The following is a 21288-nucleotide window of genomic DNA, read 5'->3' as shown; positions in this document are numbered from 1 at the left end:
TTGTCCCTGTTCCTGCTGGCACAAGACCCTCCACGATTTTGAAGCTGATGTTGCATTCCACTCAGTGATCCTGAGGTCTTGCAACATGGAGAGCACTCTGGAGCCCTTAGCAGGGCTAAGAAGGAAGATCCTCAATTTTTAACAATATTAATTTTTCATTGTTCTCAAATTTTAGCTCATTTAACTATTCCATGACAGTACCAAATAAACTTATTTGGATAAACATTTCTCAATTACCAAATATACAATATGAGAACCCTTTCTTGCACAGTTGACACTGTGATTAATACCTTTTTAGATCTAGTCACTGAAATCCATTTTTATGATCCAAGGTATTAAGTCTTTTTTATATGTATTCTGAGCATTGCAAACTATCAACTTTTGCATTTATATTTTTATGTGACTGAAGGAAAGTAAAAAACTAAAAAGCAATGATATTAGAGACAACCAGCTCTCATCATGGAAAAAAACAGAATCTCTTCCCAGTTCATTTTCACTGCCCATAAAAAACATCAGGAGACTAAGAATCTGTATTTCATAGCCACCAATCAGGCAGCACACACTACTGATATGAGGCTCTGGACACAAAGACAGCAGAGGACTGCCTGATCTTGCCTCAGTAAGAGAAGGTGCACCTAACCCTGAAGAGACTTGAGGCCGCGGGGAGTGGGGAGGTCTGGTGGAGTTTGGGGGAAAATTATCTTGAAGACAGTGGGGGAAGGGGAAGGGAATAATGGGATGAGGTAATCTTGGTGGGCAGACTAAGAGGGGGATAATTACTAGACTTTAAAATAGATTAAACAACAACAGCAAAAATGATGAACATCAGGAAAAAAATCATGGTAGGTTAATACATAGGGTACATTTGAGTAGAGAGATGTTAAAAAGACTCTCAAAAAAGAGGAGTTGCAGTGGAATAATTCCATATTAAAACAAAGAATGGCATTTTATTTGATTGGTAGTGGTCGAGGTGGTTGTGGAACAATGGAAGGGATGAATTTCACTCCAAATTTATTAGAACTGAAATCCCCATGTATTTTACAGAGCTCACTGAGCATGTATAACACAAACAGGAAAACATTTATCTGAAGCAATTTCTCAATGATCCCTTCAGATATAAACTTTTGTTAGCTTTCTGTGAATGCTCCTCACCTGACTTATTCACCACCATCAAAATTAGTGAACAGAGCAATGTCTGAGGATGACACTTTATCCCCATGTCTTCTTTATGGACATGTGAAAGATTGCTGAGACTAAAGACAATTGCATACAGTTGAGGAATATTCCAGTTATCTGTTTAACACTCTATTGAATTGAACACTTCTATTTCAACATGTAAACCTTACTATCTCCCTTAAATGACACTTTGTATAATAAAGACATAATTTTAGGTGATATAGTTACTTGTATTATATTGAAATAATATCTTGATGTTAATATCATTAAAATGTGTATATTTAAAATATGTAGAAATGACATTAAAAAACTTTGCGTAGATAAGAACTTACAAAGTTTATAGTGATCCTTTTAGTAGTGATAGAGAAAATATTTTCGCTCTACAGAAAACACTTAAGTCTTTTACCTATTTCAAAGTCATCTCACATTGTACATACATAAAACAATATGCACTTTTCAATATTCAGTATTTTGAACATATTAAAGCAGTAGTGGACAGAAATAGAACTATGTTTTTATGATTTGAAATATTTTATTTTATCAATAAACTGAATAAGTAACAATGCTTTTCAGAAATGGTATTGGCAACTGTTTCATTGACATAATATTTTGTTCATAATAGCCATGAACTTATCCTTAGGAACAATCTAGGTCTTTATGTTGGATTGAGTTGAAGACGGTTGAATGAGGTTATTACAGTGTAAGGAGGTTATTGGCTTTGCTTTCAACATGATATTCAGTGAAAGCCTAACAGGCAGTCTTTCTGAGGAACTGACCAGCATGTTTTGAATTGGTTAGCAATTTTGATAATACTAAATTTTTAATGTTGATATATGGATTTAAATTTTTAGGATGCATATTTAAGAAAATTATAGGCATTAGTCTCTTTCAAGTTGACAGAAGGAGTGTGAAATGAGCAAGTTATTCAACTGGAGAAATGTAAGCTCTAGCTGGTGGAAAAGCAATACAATTGATGTTAAAGAACACCAATTGTACCAACTTGGAACTTACTTGTGTACCATGTCACCCCAAAATCAATATTTACTTTGGGACTTGGAAATTACCGTGGTTATTTAATATCATGTGTCTTCCTCCATAGATACATATGACATAAATACACGTGTCTCACTGCATGTCCTGTTATTCAGAGCTAGCAAAAACCAAAAAAAAAAGAAAAAAGAAAAAAAAAGGGAATCAGAAAATCTCGAATACCACATCCTCCCCTCCCTTTTGAAAATTCAAAATTTGTTGATTTTGATAGAAAATAATCTTTTGTGGATACTGAGTCATCAAAATGTATCAAGGCCAAGTTGAGATGTGCTATAGGAAAATCGCACTTGTGTTAAAAATCATTTTATAGAAAATTATATAGGATATATAGCAACCAATGTTTAAGTGACATATTGGGTAAAGTGGATTAAAGAAGCTTAAATTTCTTTTATGTACTTTTCATCAATTTTCTTTTATCAATTAATAAAGTATGAAATTTGCTCTCTCTCTTTTTTCTCATTTCCTTCAGTCCTTCTTATTGTTTGTTGATAATAAAAATATCGTTAGTTTTTGAGCATATGAATTATTATTTTCTATATTTCACTGGCTTAAAATAAATGTTACTATTTTTATTCCATTAAAATTGTTTTAAAATATGCTGAAATACTAATAAACTTGTCCACATAAGACTTAATGAATAGCTACACATACTATATAAGAATGACATACTTTATTAATATATTAAATACTTGTTTTTATCATATGTGCCTTAATATTTTGCCTACATATTTCTATGTGTGTTTTATGGATTCATGGTGCTCACTAATTCCAGAAGAAGGTGTTTGCTAGCCTGGATCTGAAACATGAGTGTTTGGGATCCACAGTGAGAATAATGGGAACCAAACTCATGTCCTTTTGAAGAATTCTTAACTGCATAACCATCTCTCCAGACCCAGATGTTAATATTTAATTGAAGAGATTTGTTCCTTTAGTACAAAATCACCGATCTGCTACATCACATAAAAAGAAAAATTCATAGGCAGATGTTAACTCTTGAAAATCTTAACATCTTGAATAAAGTTTTTTAATAATAATCGTTTAAAATGGTGGCACACTCCTTTAATTCCAGCACTTGAGAGGCAGAGGCAGGTGAATTTCTGAGTTGGCCACACAGAGAAACCCTGTCTAGAAAAAAAAACAAAAAAACAAAAAGCCAAAAAAGCAAAGTAAGAATTAGTGAAGATGAGAGCATTTATCAGGAATGCAGAGAACCTGACCCTGCTGCAGTGCTGTTCTCCCTGCCTCTTAGAATAACCAGGAAGAAAAGCACAACTCTCTGCAGTAATAATAGGATTATTAAGGAGGCAGGAGGCATTAAGTCTTCTCAAAAGAAGAGTTCTGTGGGATTTTTTTTTTCAGGAAAAAGAAAAACACATTCTTGTTGCTTTTATTTTATTTTATTTTATTTTATTTTATTTTATTTTATTTTTGGTTACATGAAAAATAGTTTCCTGACAACAAACTTACTTAACACTGAAATTCTATTTAGTTATTTAAAAAATAGAACTAAGATTTCCTGCCTATTAGAATGAGTGATATTGTGCTACTTAAATTATTAACAGAACCTCATTGTATTGTTTCCCTCTTTTTTTTATTAAATTATTTCATATATTTATATTCCAGAAATTTCTCTTCCTCTTGGTCCCTACTCTCCGAGTTCTTCATCCAATCCCCTCCTCTGTTCCACCTTGAGAGGTTACTCCCACACTTACCTCCACCAGTATCCATCTTCTCTGAGGCAACAAGTTTTACAAGAAATGCTATCACTGAGGCCATACAAGGCAGTCTTGTTACATAACTCTCTTCATACACCATAGTATAGTTTCATATAAATTAAATAAACTAGCAAAGTGAGGTTGGACATTCTCAGCCCCAGTGTCATTCATGCTACACAGTGACCTCTCCAACTTTATAGGAAAACATGGAAGTCTCTTTCATGCACCCATTAAACCAATTTTGTTCACCTAGGCATACCTAGATATATTAAATACACTTCAACACTAAATAAATTAATTCCATTTAATAGTGGCATTAAAAATTAAAGCAATCGAGCTAGTGATGCAACTTGTTATCCCAGTAAGTAAGTTAAGGCAGGACAATTATGAATTCTGGATCCTACATATGGCTTTGAAGACACTAAACTTTGCAGTTGGATAAGTTTAAGTCTTAAATGTATCATTCCATATTTCTCAGTTGTGATAAGAGTAGCACAATTGTCCTGTGACACTCACTGCCTTTAGTCACACTTAACTAAGTTAGCCAAGAGCATGGCATTGACCATGCATGACCCTGGCTGAAGGTACATTGGAAACTTGATATCTTTACTCTGTATTTCCCTCCTGCTCCAATCATATCTCAGTCATACCAAACTGTGGAATCACTTCTGATGATGATGATCCTCAGAGGATCTTTTGTTCCTCATTAGGTTAGTGTGTGTGTGTGTGTGTGTGTGTGTGTGTGTGTGTGTGTGTGTGTACAGAGTGATATAGATGTGGTCAAATTCTATTGGAAAAAAAATCTATTAAAAAACACTCTTGAGAAAGGATGATTTTAACAATATATCCTATGAGCCCTCTATCCCTGTAAAGTGTGGGTCTTAGATCTTCTACAGCCTATATGTAGTAATGAGTGGACATGACCATAGTTTCCCAGGAACTCACTGAGTAGTGAAGCTCGCAATGATCCAGGGTGATCCTCCTTTCTTTACCTCCTGGGTGTGCCATGAGCTACCATGATCACCACTACTTTTTGTCCTCGAATATTTCTCCATACTACTGTTAAGATATATTTAGTTCAGCCAACTGCATTTTAAGTTTCACTGGAGTTTACTGTTTGCTGAAACACTTTAAATTAAACATGAAATATCAGTTTCTCTGTGACATGGGATGGAATGCATTCAATATTTACTTCTGAAAAAGGCAGAAAAGCAATCTTAGAAGTGAGATAAATTTTTCCCATGATTAACTCATTACCCATCCAGATTACTACCAGTATATATATATAAAGAGGATAGACCAAAGATAGAGATGACAGTTACCTAAGCAGAAGTGGGATCAATTGTGATAATAATTCCCTTTATAATCTCAGAAATTATGGATACCATGTTTACCAGAGAAACATTTGTCTTTAAAAGAGAGAGAGAGAGAGAGAGAGAGAGAGAGAATTCTGAAGCTTAGACCCTTCATGCCAGCTCTCAGAATTAATCCCTACAGGGAATTAAGAGGTTGGGCCATTATCTTAACTGTAGTCCCCTGAAGAAATTAATAAAAGAAATAGTATATTTCCACTGTGATCAAATATCCATTCATACTAGTATTCACTACTCTACTTTTGGGTCTCTGTTCTGCAAGCATTGGGGTCCCTTTTAGTCCAGTGCTTTTCCTATGTAGTAGGGAATTACTAAAGAAAAAGAAAGAGAAAATAGAGCCATATAAAGCTACATATCATACAATAAAATTTTTTAAAAAAACACTTCACAAATAAGGTAGAATGTTTTAAATTGTAAAAACTTTTAATTAAATTAAACAACAACATTGGATTAGACCAACTGTAAATCTGTACTCTGGTTAACAGTTGGTGAATATGTCAATGAAAAGGTAGCTTCAAAATAGAGAGCACAAACAAACAAGGAAGAGAATCTTATGAAGAATGATATTCCAGGAAGAAGTAGTTTGTACAAACCAGAAATTCCAAAGTCAACGGCTATGAGCAAGAGATTAAATGTTCTAATTGCAGAGATTAGAAACTCAGAGAGAATGCACCAAGCGATAACCTGTGAAATGAACTTACAGAGATGCTCCTATAGAAAGAGCTTTAAGATAACACAGAAATGTTAATAATAGTAGAACTATCTTGTGAGACAGTATATTTTATTTAAATTTTTATAAATACTTTCATAAACCATTGGTTGCCACATGTAGTTTACAAGTGGCTGTAATTTTACTTAAGATATTTACTGTAAGAAAAAACATATATTTATAATAGATTTGAACAATGATCTTGCCCAATTTCTGAGTCTGAAAGAAAACACCACACAGTGGATACATTGTAAAATGGGTCCATGTGGCTCAGTCTTCTGTAGATTTTAGAACATGGTGGGTGCTCAGTTCTTTGGGCTGCAAAATGCCAGGCAATATAGTACAGTAAGAAGTGTGTGGAGAAGGGGTCCCAGAGACATCTAGGAATCAAGTGATAGAGACAAGCCAGATGCATTTTTTGCTTTTTTTTTAATAACAAAATGTCCTTTGGAATCATCACTTCCACCCATACCTGACCTACTTCAGAGATACAGCATGGATCCATTTAATGATGAGGTCCTCCTGACACAGTAATTCCAACAAGGCCCCATTTCCAAAAGGTTCCACAGTGTTTGCACTGTAACTCTGAACAGCAACCTCCCAGCAATAGACCCTGGGACACAAGTCATATTCAAGTAGCACCATATGCATTCCCTATTATCAATATGTGAGGGTTCCCCTCATCCCCAGGAATATGGGGTTAGAAATTTCTGAATGTTTTAAAACATCCTTGCTACTCATGCTTTGTCATTTTTATGTTCTGAAAATATCATCTCCCAAATTTCTACACATGTTGCCCTTAAGTGAGTTACAGGGGAAAATGTATTTAAAGTGGCATTGTTTACAATCGCCATCTATTACTTGGTTCATTCTGTACTATATATCTCAGATTTCAAATTATTCAGTAAGGAAATATGGTTATAATTACTATTTTGAGGAAAATACAGCCTGGTGAGTGGTTGTTCAGCTTAAAATCTAAAGAAAGCTTCAGTCTTCACACTAAGGTTGCAGTTGTAGAGGAGGGTATTGGCAGGTGATGAGCCCAGAGCTAAGAAACCGTGTCAGTTGTGAGAGCTTTGCAACGTTTGACATTTGATTTGACAAGCATCCAAGTTCATGGTTAAAGTAGGCACTGTCCATTTCTATAAAAGGTCATCCAAAAAATACATTCATGCTATATTTATAGTGAGCAGGATGGTAAAAAAAGAGAGAATTAGAATTTTATTTGAACTACAAGAAATCAAATTAATTATATTTGGGACCAGTAAGTATGATACGCTATTAATTGTATTAGTTTAGGGTCACTAGTAAAACAGCTAGATGTTATTTAGACATTATTTAGATAGTATTTAGAGAGAGAGTACACCATGAAGGTTGACATTTACAATACTGATTTTATTACTAAGACTATTTGTCTAATACATATCTCTTTTTTACCTTGCTTGGTATCTTGATATTAGGGAATTGAATAATAAAATAAGGTGAAAAAAAAGAAAAACAAGAAGCCATATCCTGTGCTTGGAACAGGAAAAGGGACGCTATCTAGTGGGTTCACCTAAACGGACAAATTTATGATTATTAAAACTTTATTCTCAATTGGCACTTTAAAATTAGGCTTAGAGAGGGGATGGAAAAAAGATGTTTATGTCTCATGATTTTTTAAGCACATATTTTAGAAATTCAAAGAACAGTGGTGGAATACATGTGCTCTACATAGTTAGGAAAGAAGGCAGGAAAGTTATGGTGGACAGAAAGGATTCCTTGGAACACATATCTTCAACATGTAGGAATCAATTCACCTGGTTTTTCATTCATCTCTGCTATCATTTTTTTAATCTTTCCTCCTATCCTCACTCTGATGCAAATAAACTAAAAGGCTTGGATGCTTGTCAAATCAAATGTCAAATTAAGTAATTTCTTTAAATCATTAACCAATAATTTGTATACTAATCTTAGTCCTTTAGGGTAAACCTCAAATAGGCATCAGTGAGGTTTTATCAGCAAATTAGTTAAGATTATTTTGTTTTTAGGAACAGCTAAGAAACAGACAGATTTTATAAAACATATTGTCAATTTTAATTATATCTAAACTGACTTTTAATTATATCTAAGCTCTTCTTTGTCCCATAGTTTTCTGCTGTATTTATTTTAAAGTTTTTGAGTTCATCTAAGATTCTTATTATATAATATGAAAATTTTCAGTGAAGGAAGGCTGCATATGGTCATAAAATATATGCAATAAACTGAGATACATAGTACCATGCCTTTTGCTCCTTCATGAAAATAACTACTTCTCTGCAGGTTTAAAATGCTGTGGCTGCTGAGAACAATGTGCCTTATCCATGTACTTGGAAAAATATTTTGTTTAATTGGACAAAACAAGAATCCTGAATCTAACATGAATGTTGTAAGCTATTCATTTTTAATTTATTTTTAAATTCTTTAATTATTTTTTATAGTCCTGTCTTCATCCCCATCCTCGTCTGCCCCACCCAACCGCTCCCCATTCCATACCTCCTCCCCCAGCTCCATCTCCAAAAGGATGCCCCCAGCCCCACCCCACCCCACCAGAACTCCCAACCTCCTAGAGCCTCAAGTCTCTGGATAGTTAGGCACATCTTCTCTCATTGAAGCCAGACCAAGCAAACCTCGGCTGTATCTGTGTTGGAGGCACCATATCAGCTGGCGTATGCTGCCCGGTTGGTGTCTCAGTGTTGGAGAGATCTCGACGGTAAGATCAGTTGAGGCGTCTGCTCTCTACATGGGGCCCACCCTCCTCCTCAGCTCCTTCCAACTTTTTCCTAATTCAACCACAGAGGACCCCGGCTTCTGTCCAGTATATTAGTTGGGTGCTGGTACCTGCACCTGGCTCTTTCAGGTGCTTGTTGGGCTTCTCAGAAAGCAGCAATGCTAGGTTCTTGTCTGCAAGCACACCACAGCATCAGTAACAGTGTCAGATTCCCTGGCCACTGCTTGAGCTGGGTCCCAATCTGGGCCTGTCACTGAATCTCATTTCTCTCATGTTCTTCTCTATTTTTGTCCCTGCAGTTCCTTCAGACAGGAACAATTTTGAGTCAGAGCTTTTGACTGTGCGGTGGCAACCCCATTCCTCCACTTGTCCTGCCACTAGAGGAGAATTCTACAAGTTCCCACTCCCCACTGTAGGACTTCATCTAAGGTTCCTCCTTTTGAGTTCTGAGAATCTCTCAACTTCCAGGTCTCTGCTACATTCTGGAGGGTCTGCCCCACCTCCTACCTCCCAAGGTTGCCTGTTTCCATTCTTTCTGCTGGCCCTCAGGGCTTCAGTCTGTTCACCCCCCCCCCAATACTTGATCATGTTCCACTCCTCACTTTTCTGTCTCCTCTCCCTCCCAGCCCCCTCCCTCCATCTGTCCCCAAAACTGCTTTCCTCCCCACTTCTGTCCTTCAGCTTGATAACCTTCTTGAGTCTTCTGTGTTATGTCCTGGGTATTCTATACTTTTTTGGCTAATATCCACGTATTAGTGAATATATACCACGCATGTCTTTTTGGATCTGAGTTACCTACTCAAGATGAAATTTTCTAGTTCCATCCATTTGCTTGAAAAACTAATGATGTCCTCATTTATAGCTGAGTAGTATTCCATTGTGTAAATTCTCTGTATCGATTGTTCCATTTGTGAGACATCTGGGTTCTTTCCAACTGTTGGCTATCTTAAATAAGGCTGCTATGAACATAGTGTAACACGTGCCCTTGTGGCATGCTCGAGCATCTTTTGGGTATATGCCCAAGAGTGGTAGAGCTGGGTGTTCAGATAGATCTATCTACAATTTCTAAGCTATTCTTATCACTAATAAAATTAAATGAATCTGCTTTATCTCTGTGAGTTTATTTGAACCTTTTTAAATGGCTGCATCTCTTACAATCTGAACAGTGACCAGAATGATGACTTAATACCAGGAAGAAATAATTCTATTTTGAGGATCATGAGAAATGAGTAAGTATAAAAAAGAATTCATGAAAACCATTATTGTATGGTTTCTCTTGTAGAGTGAGATTATTAAACACTGGGAATATCCAAGTGAAGAATATGAGGTTGTGACTGATGATGGTTACATTCTTCCAATTAACCGAATTCCTCATGGGAAGAACAATGCTAATAGTACAGGTAAGATCTGAGTGAGATACATACTGAAGCTCTTAGCACCCTGAGGCAATGACTTACTACAAAGGCACTTCCAAACTGAGTGATGTCAAAAGAACAGAGATCCCTGGCACCCATGACTACCACAGGGGCTTGAAGGAACCAAGCTTTCATTGGTCACTGTGAGGACAAGGGTGTGGTTCTACTGAGGGCTCAGAGCCCCTAAATAATTTTCAAGCACACTTCATCTGGGAGATCCCTAAGTTTCCTGTAGTGATCATTCACAGTTTATGATCCACATGGTAATACATATGACTTGGTTCATTCCTCATATCCACCTAGAAGCCCTTGATGTTCTGAGAGTCCAATGAGTTTTAAAAGAAACTGCATATTAATCTTTGGATGTTTAGCAATTAGTATTTTTGTACATTTGACTCTTGGATTTTCGAAGATATGAACAATTCCTTTTAAATAACTACAAACTATAAAATCTAAAAGATTAACAGATATAAGAAAATTTATGCTTGATTAGGGTGTGGTAGGAAGGAGATCAAAATCCTATAGAAACAACACTTTTGTGTGTGCAGTTCCATATTGATTGATTAACCGACATAAGTGAAATGAAGTCTTAGCACATCCCTGTATGCTAGTTTCAAAATCTTTTGGTTCCATTATGAGTATTTGATTTTCTTGCTTACATTGTCAGTAGACTCTAATGGTGTAAAGCATGTTCATGATTGGTTTTACAGCCCCAAAGATGGTAGTATTTTGTCTCCATGGCTTGTTTTCAACTGCTGGTATATGGGTTTCCAATCCTCCTGACAACAGCCTGGCCTTCATCCTAGCAGATGCTGGGTATGATGTGTGGTTGGGAAACAACAGAGGAAGTACCAGGGCAAAGAAACATGTGACGCTCAACACAGATTCTAAAGAATTCTGGGCTTTTAGGTAAGGAACAATTCCCTGTGATTTCTACTTTTTTTGTTAAAAGAATGTCAAATAGTTTAATGGTTAATTAATTGTGTGAGTCTGAATTGAAGGCATTTCACTTAGAATGATTTTAGAAGAATGATTTGGGTAATATAGTTTGGACCTTTGTATTATGATTACTATACCTAATAATTATAATAAAATTGTCATTATAGTCTTCTTGAAATATTAGTCTACTAATCAATCCAGTTAATTTTAAAATTATGTGTGTGTGTGTGTGTGTGTGTGTGTGTGTGTGTGTGTGTGTGTGTGTGTGTAAATGCTTCAATTTGTTTAGAGAGGCCAAGAAACAACTTAAAAAAATTGCTATATACTTTATCCACGTTGGTCCTGGGGATAAAGTCAGTACAACCAGCTTGGTAACAAATGTCTTTACTCACTGAGTCTTATCAAAAGGCTCACCGATGTCTGTATAAAATTGTTTTATTGAAGTAAATTTGATATATTTTTTAAATGATTTGGAAAACAGACATTTGCCTACAACCATTCTCAATTACTTTTTCTTTAAGCGTGTATTCAGATTCTTGTGTGTGTACATGATTTTGTGTATGAATCATGTATGTTCATGAATAGGTATTCATGTGAGAATCAGAGCACAAATTCAAGTGTCATCCCTTAAACACAATTTGGCTGTCTGAATTTGGAATCTCTAAGTAGAGTAGGCTGGGTGCTCAGCCAAATTATTTATTTCTTCTCCTGTGCTAGGATTTCAGGTAGTCAACATCATACCTGACTTTTTTTATTTTTAAGGTGGGTCCTGTGGATCAGACTCACTCCCCAATTGCTTTCCAATGAACTGCCTCCTTAGCTGATACTGTTGGTAATTTGCTAGAGTAAAGACTGACAAGTATGTGAGAAGAGAGAAAGTTAATTGTACATATGACTACTTTATATCACAGAGTAGTAGAATATTATCTCATTAATTTGTTTAATCGACTTCCTTTACGTATTCATCTTCATACCTCTAGCAATCTCTCTCTCTCTCTCTCTCCCCCCATGGGACCTTGGTATAGATTTTGCAACCTACTTCCCAATCCTAAATCATATAATGCTCATATGAAGAACCTAGAATTTTTAGAAAATTGGCTCTAAAGCAAAAGTGCTCTGAATTAAGTCTAACAGTTCATTCACTAGGCACATAGCAAGCTATCTCAATTCTGTGCAATGTAAATAACTGTGGACAAATGTCATGGGAAATTTGTAATCACAAAGAAATGGTGATCATAAGGTGGCAACATAGTGAACAAATGGATAGTAATTGATAATTGCCAACACTTTGTGAACCATGTTATCTTTCACATAGATCACATAGAGACATCATTTAAAACAGAAATTATTTACCTATTGGTTAGTAACTAAATCAATTTTTCTCCATTCTGTTTTCTTGCAGTTATGATGAGATGATAAAATATGACCTTCCAGCCATCATTAAGTTCATTCTGGAGAAAACAGGACAAAAGCAGATTTACTATACTGGCCATTCTCAAGGAACCCTAATCGGTATGCAAGAAAGAACAATGTTGAAGTTGTATGTTGAAGAACAAATATATACATATAATTTACACTGCTTTGTAAAACACAGAGAAGTTCTGACAGATGATAACAACTGTAGCCTGCTTTAAAATGTAAAATGTTAAATCACAGTATCTATTGCATAAAATATTTAAATTAAGTCCATAATGTGATATAATCCTAGGGTTCTCTATACCTAGAAGTTATGAGACTAATAATTGTGGTGTGTGTGTGTGTGTGTGTGTGTGTGCACTCGCGTGAGTGTTCTTTCTCAAATGGCATTATACATATTGAAAATTGGAGTGTCCATTTTCTTAGAAAATGCTTTATGAATCTGTCTCCACTGTCTCATTCAGCTCTTACACAGATTTGATTGATATTGTTTGGGTTTGTACAAAGAATATACTTTCAAAGGACAAATGTGACTAAGGACATATGGTCAAGGAAGATATTTCTAACTAATGTATCCATTTGTCCAATATATAATGTGACAGACAGAATGATTGTAGATAGATAAGTAGATTGGTATATAGATGTTCACCTGCTCAAATGGGCTAGCTATGCTACAGAGAGGACATGTGAAGGTAGATCATTAAAAATCTGGAGATCATTAAAATCAATGTGTGGTACTTTGCATAGGTTTCGCTTCCAATAATCAGAGAATATTTTATTATTTAAGAGTGGTGAGTGGATCCTTAATTATGGTCAGTCTCAAATGTTTGCGGTAGCAGTCAAAAAAACTCAAAGATCATCTGTAAGTCTTTAATAAAAGTAAATAAGCTTCCATTGGTGAGAATACAAAACAAAATAATGTACAACAGCCCAGAAAGGAAAAGGCCAAAGTAACAGAATTCCAGAAAATTATTAGAGAGATCTCTTAACGACCGGAGTATTTTTCCTCTTCTAGACTGTTTTTTTTTTTCCCTAATGGTAAGTCATAAACAGCATCATTCACAGTAAGTAGTGGCGGGGAGATGCAAATTGAAGAGATGAGTAAATTAAGAGAAATCTTCAGGAACAAGTTTAAATGTCTGCAAAAAGCAAACATATTCTCTGTGGGGGGAAAAACAAAACTATGCAGAAAATATTAAGGAGGGGGAACAGCAACTACATAAAACATGTTTATATTCATATGTATTATTTCTTTCAGCTCTGGGGGCATTTGCAACAAATCAAGAACTGGCTGAAAAGATTAAACTCAGCATTTTAATAGCTCCAGTTCATACTGTTAAATATGTCAAAGGTGCTGGGCGCCTTCCAGCTTATTTCACTCCAACGGCTTTCAAGGTTTGTGATGAAGTCAAAGTGGTGGTAAACTTACACTTTTCCAAACAAGTTTGCTAAGGAAGAGATCTACCAGTACAGTCTGGTGCTCACTCACCCACACCTCCTCCCTTGATGGCTGCAGAAAGTCTCTCCTCAAAGTTTGGCAGTCTGCACTTTGTCCAATGCACTTTCCTTAGGATGGATGTATTTTTCTTTTATCTATATATTTTTAATATTTATTATTCTTCATATTAATTTATATTTTATTTTTGACAATTTCATACATTAGAACTATATCGACATCATTCCCATTCCTTCCTATTCTCTTCCAATTCCTCTGTGCCTCTTCCCCTGCAAGTTCATGACTGTCTCCTTCAGTATCACCATTACACATACATGTACATACTAAGTTCATTCAGTGTTGCTTCTATGTAGGTACATAATTTTAGGGATGATCATTTTGTACCAGATAATGTTTTGGAATATTTCCTAATGTAATTTTTTTTAAACCTAGTTTTCGAGTTTTCTATAACTGTCTTCAAACAGAGGCAGAACTACTTATTCATTTTTAAATTGGTAAAGATATAATTTGTCAAAAAATCCATAGCCCTATTGTATTTGTGTCACTGGCTTTATTACCACAAAGTATTCCCATATCATTCTACTAGTACATACAGAGTGCTAGAATATAAGGTTTCAGAAATCTAATTTTGCGCTCTTGGCTACTTACAGTCTAATCATTGATAAATATTTGATTACTGTGTTGCTTAGACACAAGTCTTATCTCAAACCTTCAGTACTCTTGAATCTTTCCAGTTCCATTGCCTCGCCTTGAGTTTGTCTTCTCAACTACATGTGCAGTTCACAGAGAGCTGAAACATAGAGAAGACACTATAAAGATCTTTGAATTTTACTTCCTTCTCCTGGGATGGAAACTTCAGCTGCCATTGGACTTTTCCAAATCTCCTTTGTTTAAAAAATTAAAAAGCTGGGATTATCTTTGGGTAACAGATGTGCAGCGTTAACATTCAGCTAGTTAGAGTCATATTTTTCATGTTACACTCTCTCACAGCATAATATGTGCTCTTTGAGAACTCCTATTTTGTATGTATTGTGTGTGTGTGTGTTTCAATATCTGACATCATTTCTACATGAAGCTGCCACTGTCTCCTTCCCCCCCAGCATCTCGAATCACCAGTGTGTCTACTAAGGCTGTTGATCTTAGTCATTTCACCTAGATGGAATTATGTGCTCTGGGGTCCCCTGTCTTGGCTATCTCAGTTGGTGTAAATATCGTTAGTTCATCTATGGTGTAGCATTACAGGGACCTCTTCTGTGAAAGAATTGTAATCTCTTGTGTAAATGTAAGACATTCAGTTAATCTGTATACCACCGCTGACAGAGTTTTCAATGTTTTTTCAGGTTTGCTCATTTGTAAGTTTTTCTGTGGACATGTTTTCATTTTATTCTAAGCATACTTCAAAATATAGTCATTTCTATTCAGAGTTTACTTAAATAGGTCCACCAAGCATTAACCCTGAGTAAGTCCTCCACAATAAAGAAACAGAAAAATTGTTGTCATCCCATGATGTTCAGGATTCTCAGAATTTTTCATTCAATTTCAACGGATTAAAAATAAATCTAGCACACTTCATCCAATCATGTAGTGAACAACGACCCAAGCCAATCCACCTTTCAGCAGCACACAGTAGTTTAGTCTTATGTCTCACTTCCTATAAACATCATGCTTCTATCAGACAAAACACTTTCTCACACTAAGAGGTGTTCTTCACATCTATCAATTTCAGATTGTTTTTGGTGAAAAAGAATTCTTCCCTACCAAAGTTTTCAGTAGGCTCTCTCAACATGTGTGCGATATTAAGTTGGTTGATGCTGGATGCGCTACTGTACTGGGCTCACTGACTGGATATTCTCCAGAGCAATTCAATACAGTAGGTGTTGTTTTCTTTCAAATTCATCGTGTGTGTGTGTGTGTGTGTGTGTGTGTGTGTGTGTGTGTGTGTGTGTGTGTTGCTAAGATAACAACTGTATCTGGTAAATTAATTTCAATTCATTTTGTTTGTTTTTGTTTTTCATTTAATTCATTTAGTCTGGTACATATGAAAATCAAGGTTTGCTTTGCATACTTGCTTTCCAAGTTCTCACCATGAGAGCACAGGTCTGTTGTCCACCAGTTATGAGTAAAGAGCTGAGTATCTGGATGGATGACTTTCATCTTTTCTTCTACTTGGTTCAGTGAATGCATCTGCTGTCATTCATCAAGTAACTGATCACCCATTTCAGCACATGTACTCTAAAATTAAGAATAGGTCCATGTAATCTACCACATACAATATGGATTCTATTAACAAAAAGAAATTCTTGAATACATGAGAAGTAAATGATTAGATTTGCTAACATCTAAGCTTTTCTAAATCTTCTACCTTCATAGCAAATCATATCCTTTGAATAACATAACAGCAAAACATACAAAATATGTATGTACTGTTAAAAAAATATTAGAGTCAACTCTCGTGAGAAGCTCACACCATACTTTTGGTGTGAGTACTATTTCTATTTAACAAAACTCAGTGGTGAGCCCTGAAATCATAAACATGCAAGAAATATTATATGCTTCTGAAGGTTGTATTTATATATTTGGAATGTGTAACAATTTAAAAAATACTTTATAGTTCACAAATTTTAGAGAATGTAAAGAAGTATAAGTGGTAACATGGGAGAGCAGAGAAAGTGAAAATGATGGAATTGTATTTGTGTCTTAAAAATTAAAAATGAAAACCTTTCTTATTGTAACAATAAGATGTAGATTCCATATTGCAGTCAAAATCAAGACTTTCATTATAAACTGGACATAAATAGCTTTTATCTTTTACTTTGTATGAGTGAGTGTTTTACTTGTATTCATGTTTGTTCACATTCTGATGCACATAGGGGTAGTAGAATGCCTGTGAACTGGAGCTATCGGTGTCTGTGAGCCTCCATAAGAGTGCTCAGAATTGAATGTGGGTCCTTTGCAAAATCCACTGTTCTTTTTATATGGAAGTAATACAGCCTCACTCTTTGGAAAGAAATTGTTTGTGTGGAAGAAAATTAAATGCTGACAAATGTACGTTGTATCTTGTTTTCTCCTAGAGCCGTATTGATGTGTACATAACACACAGTCTAGGAGAATCATCAATTCAAATTCTTATACATTATGGTCAGGTAAATATATGTCTCTTTTCTTCCTTCTAATTCTGAGACTCTCCTCCTTTGTAAGTTTCAAAAAAAAATTTCTCCAGTTGTCTTTGTGATAAGGGTATTCAATTCTCAAGTGTTAGTTTACAGGGACTTTCTGGTGCATAAAACCTTTGTAAAAAAAAAAAATAAATGAATAAAATGTCAAAAAAGCAGAATGGTCATTTTATCCTAAAAGAGAATGACTTTCTATTCCAATCAGCAAATCTATGTACATGCATTAGATATCCAAGTAGCATCAAATTTACTAAATAATTTCCCAGAACTGATTGAAGATGAAAATCTAAGTACCCTTGAGGTCTATGAACAAACTTTGATAACTTGTATACCTACATATTCTCCTATGTGTCAGCCAAAAAATTGTGGATAGAACCAGGTGATTCTACTCATGTTATTTGACAAGAGGCAAACTGCTACCTAAACAGGAAGCAAGTCATCTTAGAAGGTTTTATGTTTCTTTGTTTTGTTTTGCTTTTCAATTCTGTTCAAAGATCTACCACGTAATTTTATACATTCATGTTATGTGTCTTAATGGTATGAATTTTTTTATTTTATTATCCCATTATCAATAAATCAGAATGCTTTACATCCTGAGATATTTTGCTTTAAATTACTTTGTTGACAAAATTCTAATCTGGATACTGCAACTCCCTTAACATTGGTTTCTGTTATTTACTCCTGATCATTATAACCGCTTAAGTTTTTCTACTTTTAGACATAAATAATATTCAGCATAACACTACCTTAACATTTTCTGAAAACTTTTGTATTGTGTAAAATTAAAGAACAATTATGTAAATGAAATTATATATGAAGGGTACAAATTTTATTACATAAAATATTAATCCAAAGAGCAACTAAATTACTCTGAAGTATAGTTTGAATTCATTTGAATTAGAGAGTAGTAAAGTAACTTTTACAAGTACTAATGTGAGATTATACATTTTATTCTTCTTATACGCATTGATTTAAATTCTTATAGTTAAACACATTAGATAATTAAACAATTATAAGATGAGATTGACTACATACTACTAAAACTAAATATAACATAAAATGATACATCACTGCATTAATAACTAAACTTTTATCATTCATGAATGATATTTTTTCAGCTTCTTATCGACTTTTCTTGCTGTCAAATACATACTAATTGATATGGTTTAAGTATTATTAAAATGGTGGTAAAATATATTTTGTTTGAGGTGTTATAAAAGTAAAAATATTTTCAAGGTCCTTTTTATACTTACTCATAAAATGTGTAAATCTCTAGGACTTAAATTTGGTACCCATTGATTTATCATTACACTACTATCATTAAGATAGAAAATGTACTGGATTTATCTGGGCCAATGTGTCATTACTGTAAAACGAGGCAATAGAACTCAATAAATGTTGATTCTATCATAAGTTTTTGTAATTAATGATATGTTTTCTCTGTATTTTAGGCAATTAGAAGTGGTGTATTTCAGGCTTATGATTGGGGAAGTCCATCTCTGAATATGCAGCACTATAATCAGGTAAGTCTCTTCTCCCAGATTTAATGATATGGCCCTTACAAAAGGTATATGATCTAAGAAATGTAAACCTTGATTTTTGCAATGCGTCGGTTTCTGTCTATTTGGAAAGCGTTGGCACAGTGCTGTGATCCAACATCAAGTTTTTTTTTTTTTTTTAAAGATTTATTTATTTATTATATGTAAGTACATTGTAGCTGTCTTCAGGCACTCCAGAAGAGGGTGTCAGATCTCGTTACGGATGGTTGTGAGCCACCATGTGGTTGCTGGGATTTGAACTCTGGACCTTCGGAAGAGCAGTCGGGTGCTCTAACCCACTGAGCCACCTCACCAGCCCAAACCTTGATTTTAAATAAGTCTTTGGAATATTTCATTTTTCTTTGAAAGAGGGACTACACAGAACTTTGAGAGGAATCAAAATGTATATCATTATTTTGTGTATAGTTATACAATGACAATATTCTGCCTAACACATCATGTGACTCTCACAAAATTATGTGGGATATATCAGACACTTATTGATAGAGTCATTTCACATGTAGAGATCTAGATTCAGAGAACTTGGGACTTGTATGATATCAAGCTTGGATGACAGATCAATATAATAGGGGGTGGGACATAGCAGTGACCTCAGGATTCAGGATACTGAGAGGGGAGGATTCTGCCAAGAAAGCAGCATAGACTACATAGATAGTAGCTGTGACAAAACTAAAGTAAGCAAATATATAAAAATAAGATTACTTTTACCTGAGAAAGGCTGAGATCAGTGATTACTATGGATATAAGAAATGTGTCATTCTCATCCTGTCACAGATGAGAATGAGCCATAAAAAATTTGTTATTTTTGTTAATGTTTTGTTGAATTTGTTAAGTTTTTTTATTAACACATTGGTCTTTGTCATTTTCGGTCAGACTACTCCTCCTGTATACAATGTGGAAGACATGAAGGTTCCAACTGCCATGTTTAGTGGTTTAAAAGATTTTTTGTCTAACCCAGAAGATGTTGCAAATTTGGTACCCAAAATCTCCAACCTCACATACCATAAGATTATTTCTGATTTTAGTCATCTTGATTTTATAATGGGATTAAATGCGAGGAAAGAGGTTTCTGAGGAAATTTTAACAATTCTTAGGAAATATGATGGTGACATACAGATTTAGCTTTTTGCATGTTTTTAAACGTTTCTGAAAGTCTCTTGCTGTTATAAGTGCAAATATTGTCTTGTTTGGCATTTTCCTCCTTAATTATCTTTTTTTTTTGAAAGCTATTGGTTTATTTGTTGCAGTAATGAAATCTATGACCATCAAAAGAATACTTCATCTTGTGACTGTTTTAAATTAAGCTAAGTTCATATATTTTTGAAGTGATTTTTCCTGAATAAAAGACTTGCTTTTAATTTACAGTAATGAAATCCTAATATACTGATAAAGAAAGAGGCCTGGCCCATTTGTGATATCAGACATGATGCTGTCGGAAGAACAGATCAGAACACATTTCATACATTAGAACCAAGGCTATAGAAGGACAGGTAATCTTGTTGCTTAGATCACACAAGTCTTAGTGACTAGTCGAAATTCAAACTTTCCATCACAACAAAGGTGTGGATCAGCCACTGTTGAATAAGTCACTTATGTCAGTATTCTCTGGCATGAGGGGAAGAGGAAATATTTAAAGTGATATAAGATATTTAAAATTATCCACAGAATTGATCATTCATTCCCTGTAAAATAAAGTATTTTGAACTTTCTTTGCAACACAAAGTGACCACAAATTCAAACACACAATTTTAATTTTATTATTAAAATTTTAATCTAATTCTTATCTTTTTAATCCTAAAGTAATAATTCTGGGCATAGTTTAAACAATATAAAGAGTAACCATGCCCAGTCTCAAATGTATTATTCTTGCAATATTTTCCATGATTATAAAGATGTGTGTGTGTGTGTCTGTGCATGTGCACATGTGCGCATGTATGTTAAGTTCCTTGTATTCCACGTTTGTGTAGGTCTTTTAACTAATTATATATTGGACTTTTGTGAAAGGCCTTTTCCCATCTATTGATGTTCACATAATTACTGTTTTTCGTCCATTTATGGGATCATGTATTACATTTATTGGCTTGGAATATGTCAAATTTTCCCTGTAGTATTTCTGAAATAAAGCCAAATTATTAATAAGTGGTTTTATGTTTCTTAAAAGTATTTTTATTCTTCTTTAATACATTACAAAATAACTGCCGTTTCCACTCCCTCCACCCCTTCTAGTTCCCTGCTCCTATCTACCTTCTTCCCATTTCACTTCTCTTCCATTGTCCTTCAGAAACGTTCTGGCCTCTCAAGGCTTCACAAGTGACAGTAAGACTAGGCACATAAGACAGAGAAAGAGAATGGATTTGGTGGGTGGACTTGGGGCAGGTGGAAATGAGAAGAAGAAGGATCAGGAGAGGAAGAGAATGGAAGGATAGATCACTGGGAGAAACAAGTGGAGTTGGAGGCATTTGAGGAGACAAGGTAGAAACTTAGTGCAGTGGGAATCTACGGGGATCTACAAGGATGTCCCTAGCACTGGGGGATTGCCACGGACTGGCCTCAGTTGG

The 21288-nt window shown here is 34.9% G+C and overlaps 1 protein-coding gene across 1 annotated transcript; it reads left to right on the top strand.

Moving 5' to 3' along the window:
- Window positions 1-8324: 8324 nt before the first annotated feature.
- Window positions 8325-20425, top strand: Gm8978 (predicted gene 8978). Its single transcript, NM_001323251.2, has 9 exons — window positions 8325-8430; window positions 10055-10172; window positions 10898-11096; window positions 12529-12638; window positions 13801-13937; window positions 15725-15868; window positions 17070-17141; window positions 18623-18694; window positions 19604-20425. Exons 1-9 carry the CDS (start codon window positions 8332-8334, stop codon window positions 19850-19852), a joined length of 1200 nt encoding a protein of 399 aa, NP_001310180.1. The 5' UTR covers window positions 8325-8331; the 3' UTR covers window positions 19853-20425.
- Window positions 20426-21288: the final 863 nt, after the last annotated feature.

The sequence above is a fragment of the Mus musculus genome, chromosome 19, assembly GCF_000001635.26.
Source record: "Mus musculus strain C57BL/6J chromosome 19, GRCm38.p6 C57BL/6J".
NCBI lineage: Eukaryota > Metazoa > Chordata > Mammalia > Rodentia > Muridae > Mus > Mus musculus.
Note: the sequence above shows the minus strand (reverse complement) of the source record. Positions and strands in the feature narration are given on the sequence as shown.

Excerpts from the sequence above, each read along its gene's own strand:
- Gm8978 (NM_001323251.2), top strand. The coding sequence starts at position 8,332 with ATGCTGTGGCTGCTGAGAACAATGTGCCTTATCCATGTACTTGGAAAA. Across the intron at positions 11,097-12,528 it reads AAAGAATTCTGGGCTTTTAG|TTATGATGAGATGATAAAAT; the intron begins GTAAGGAACAAT and ends GTTTTCTTGCAG. Across the intron at positions 12,639-13,800 it reads TTCTCAAGGAACCCTAATCG|CTCTGGGGGCATTTGCAACA; the intron begins GTATGCAAGAAA and ends TATTTCTTTCAG.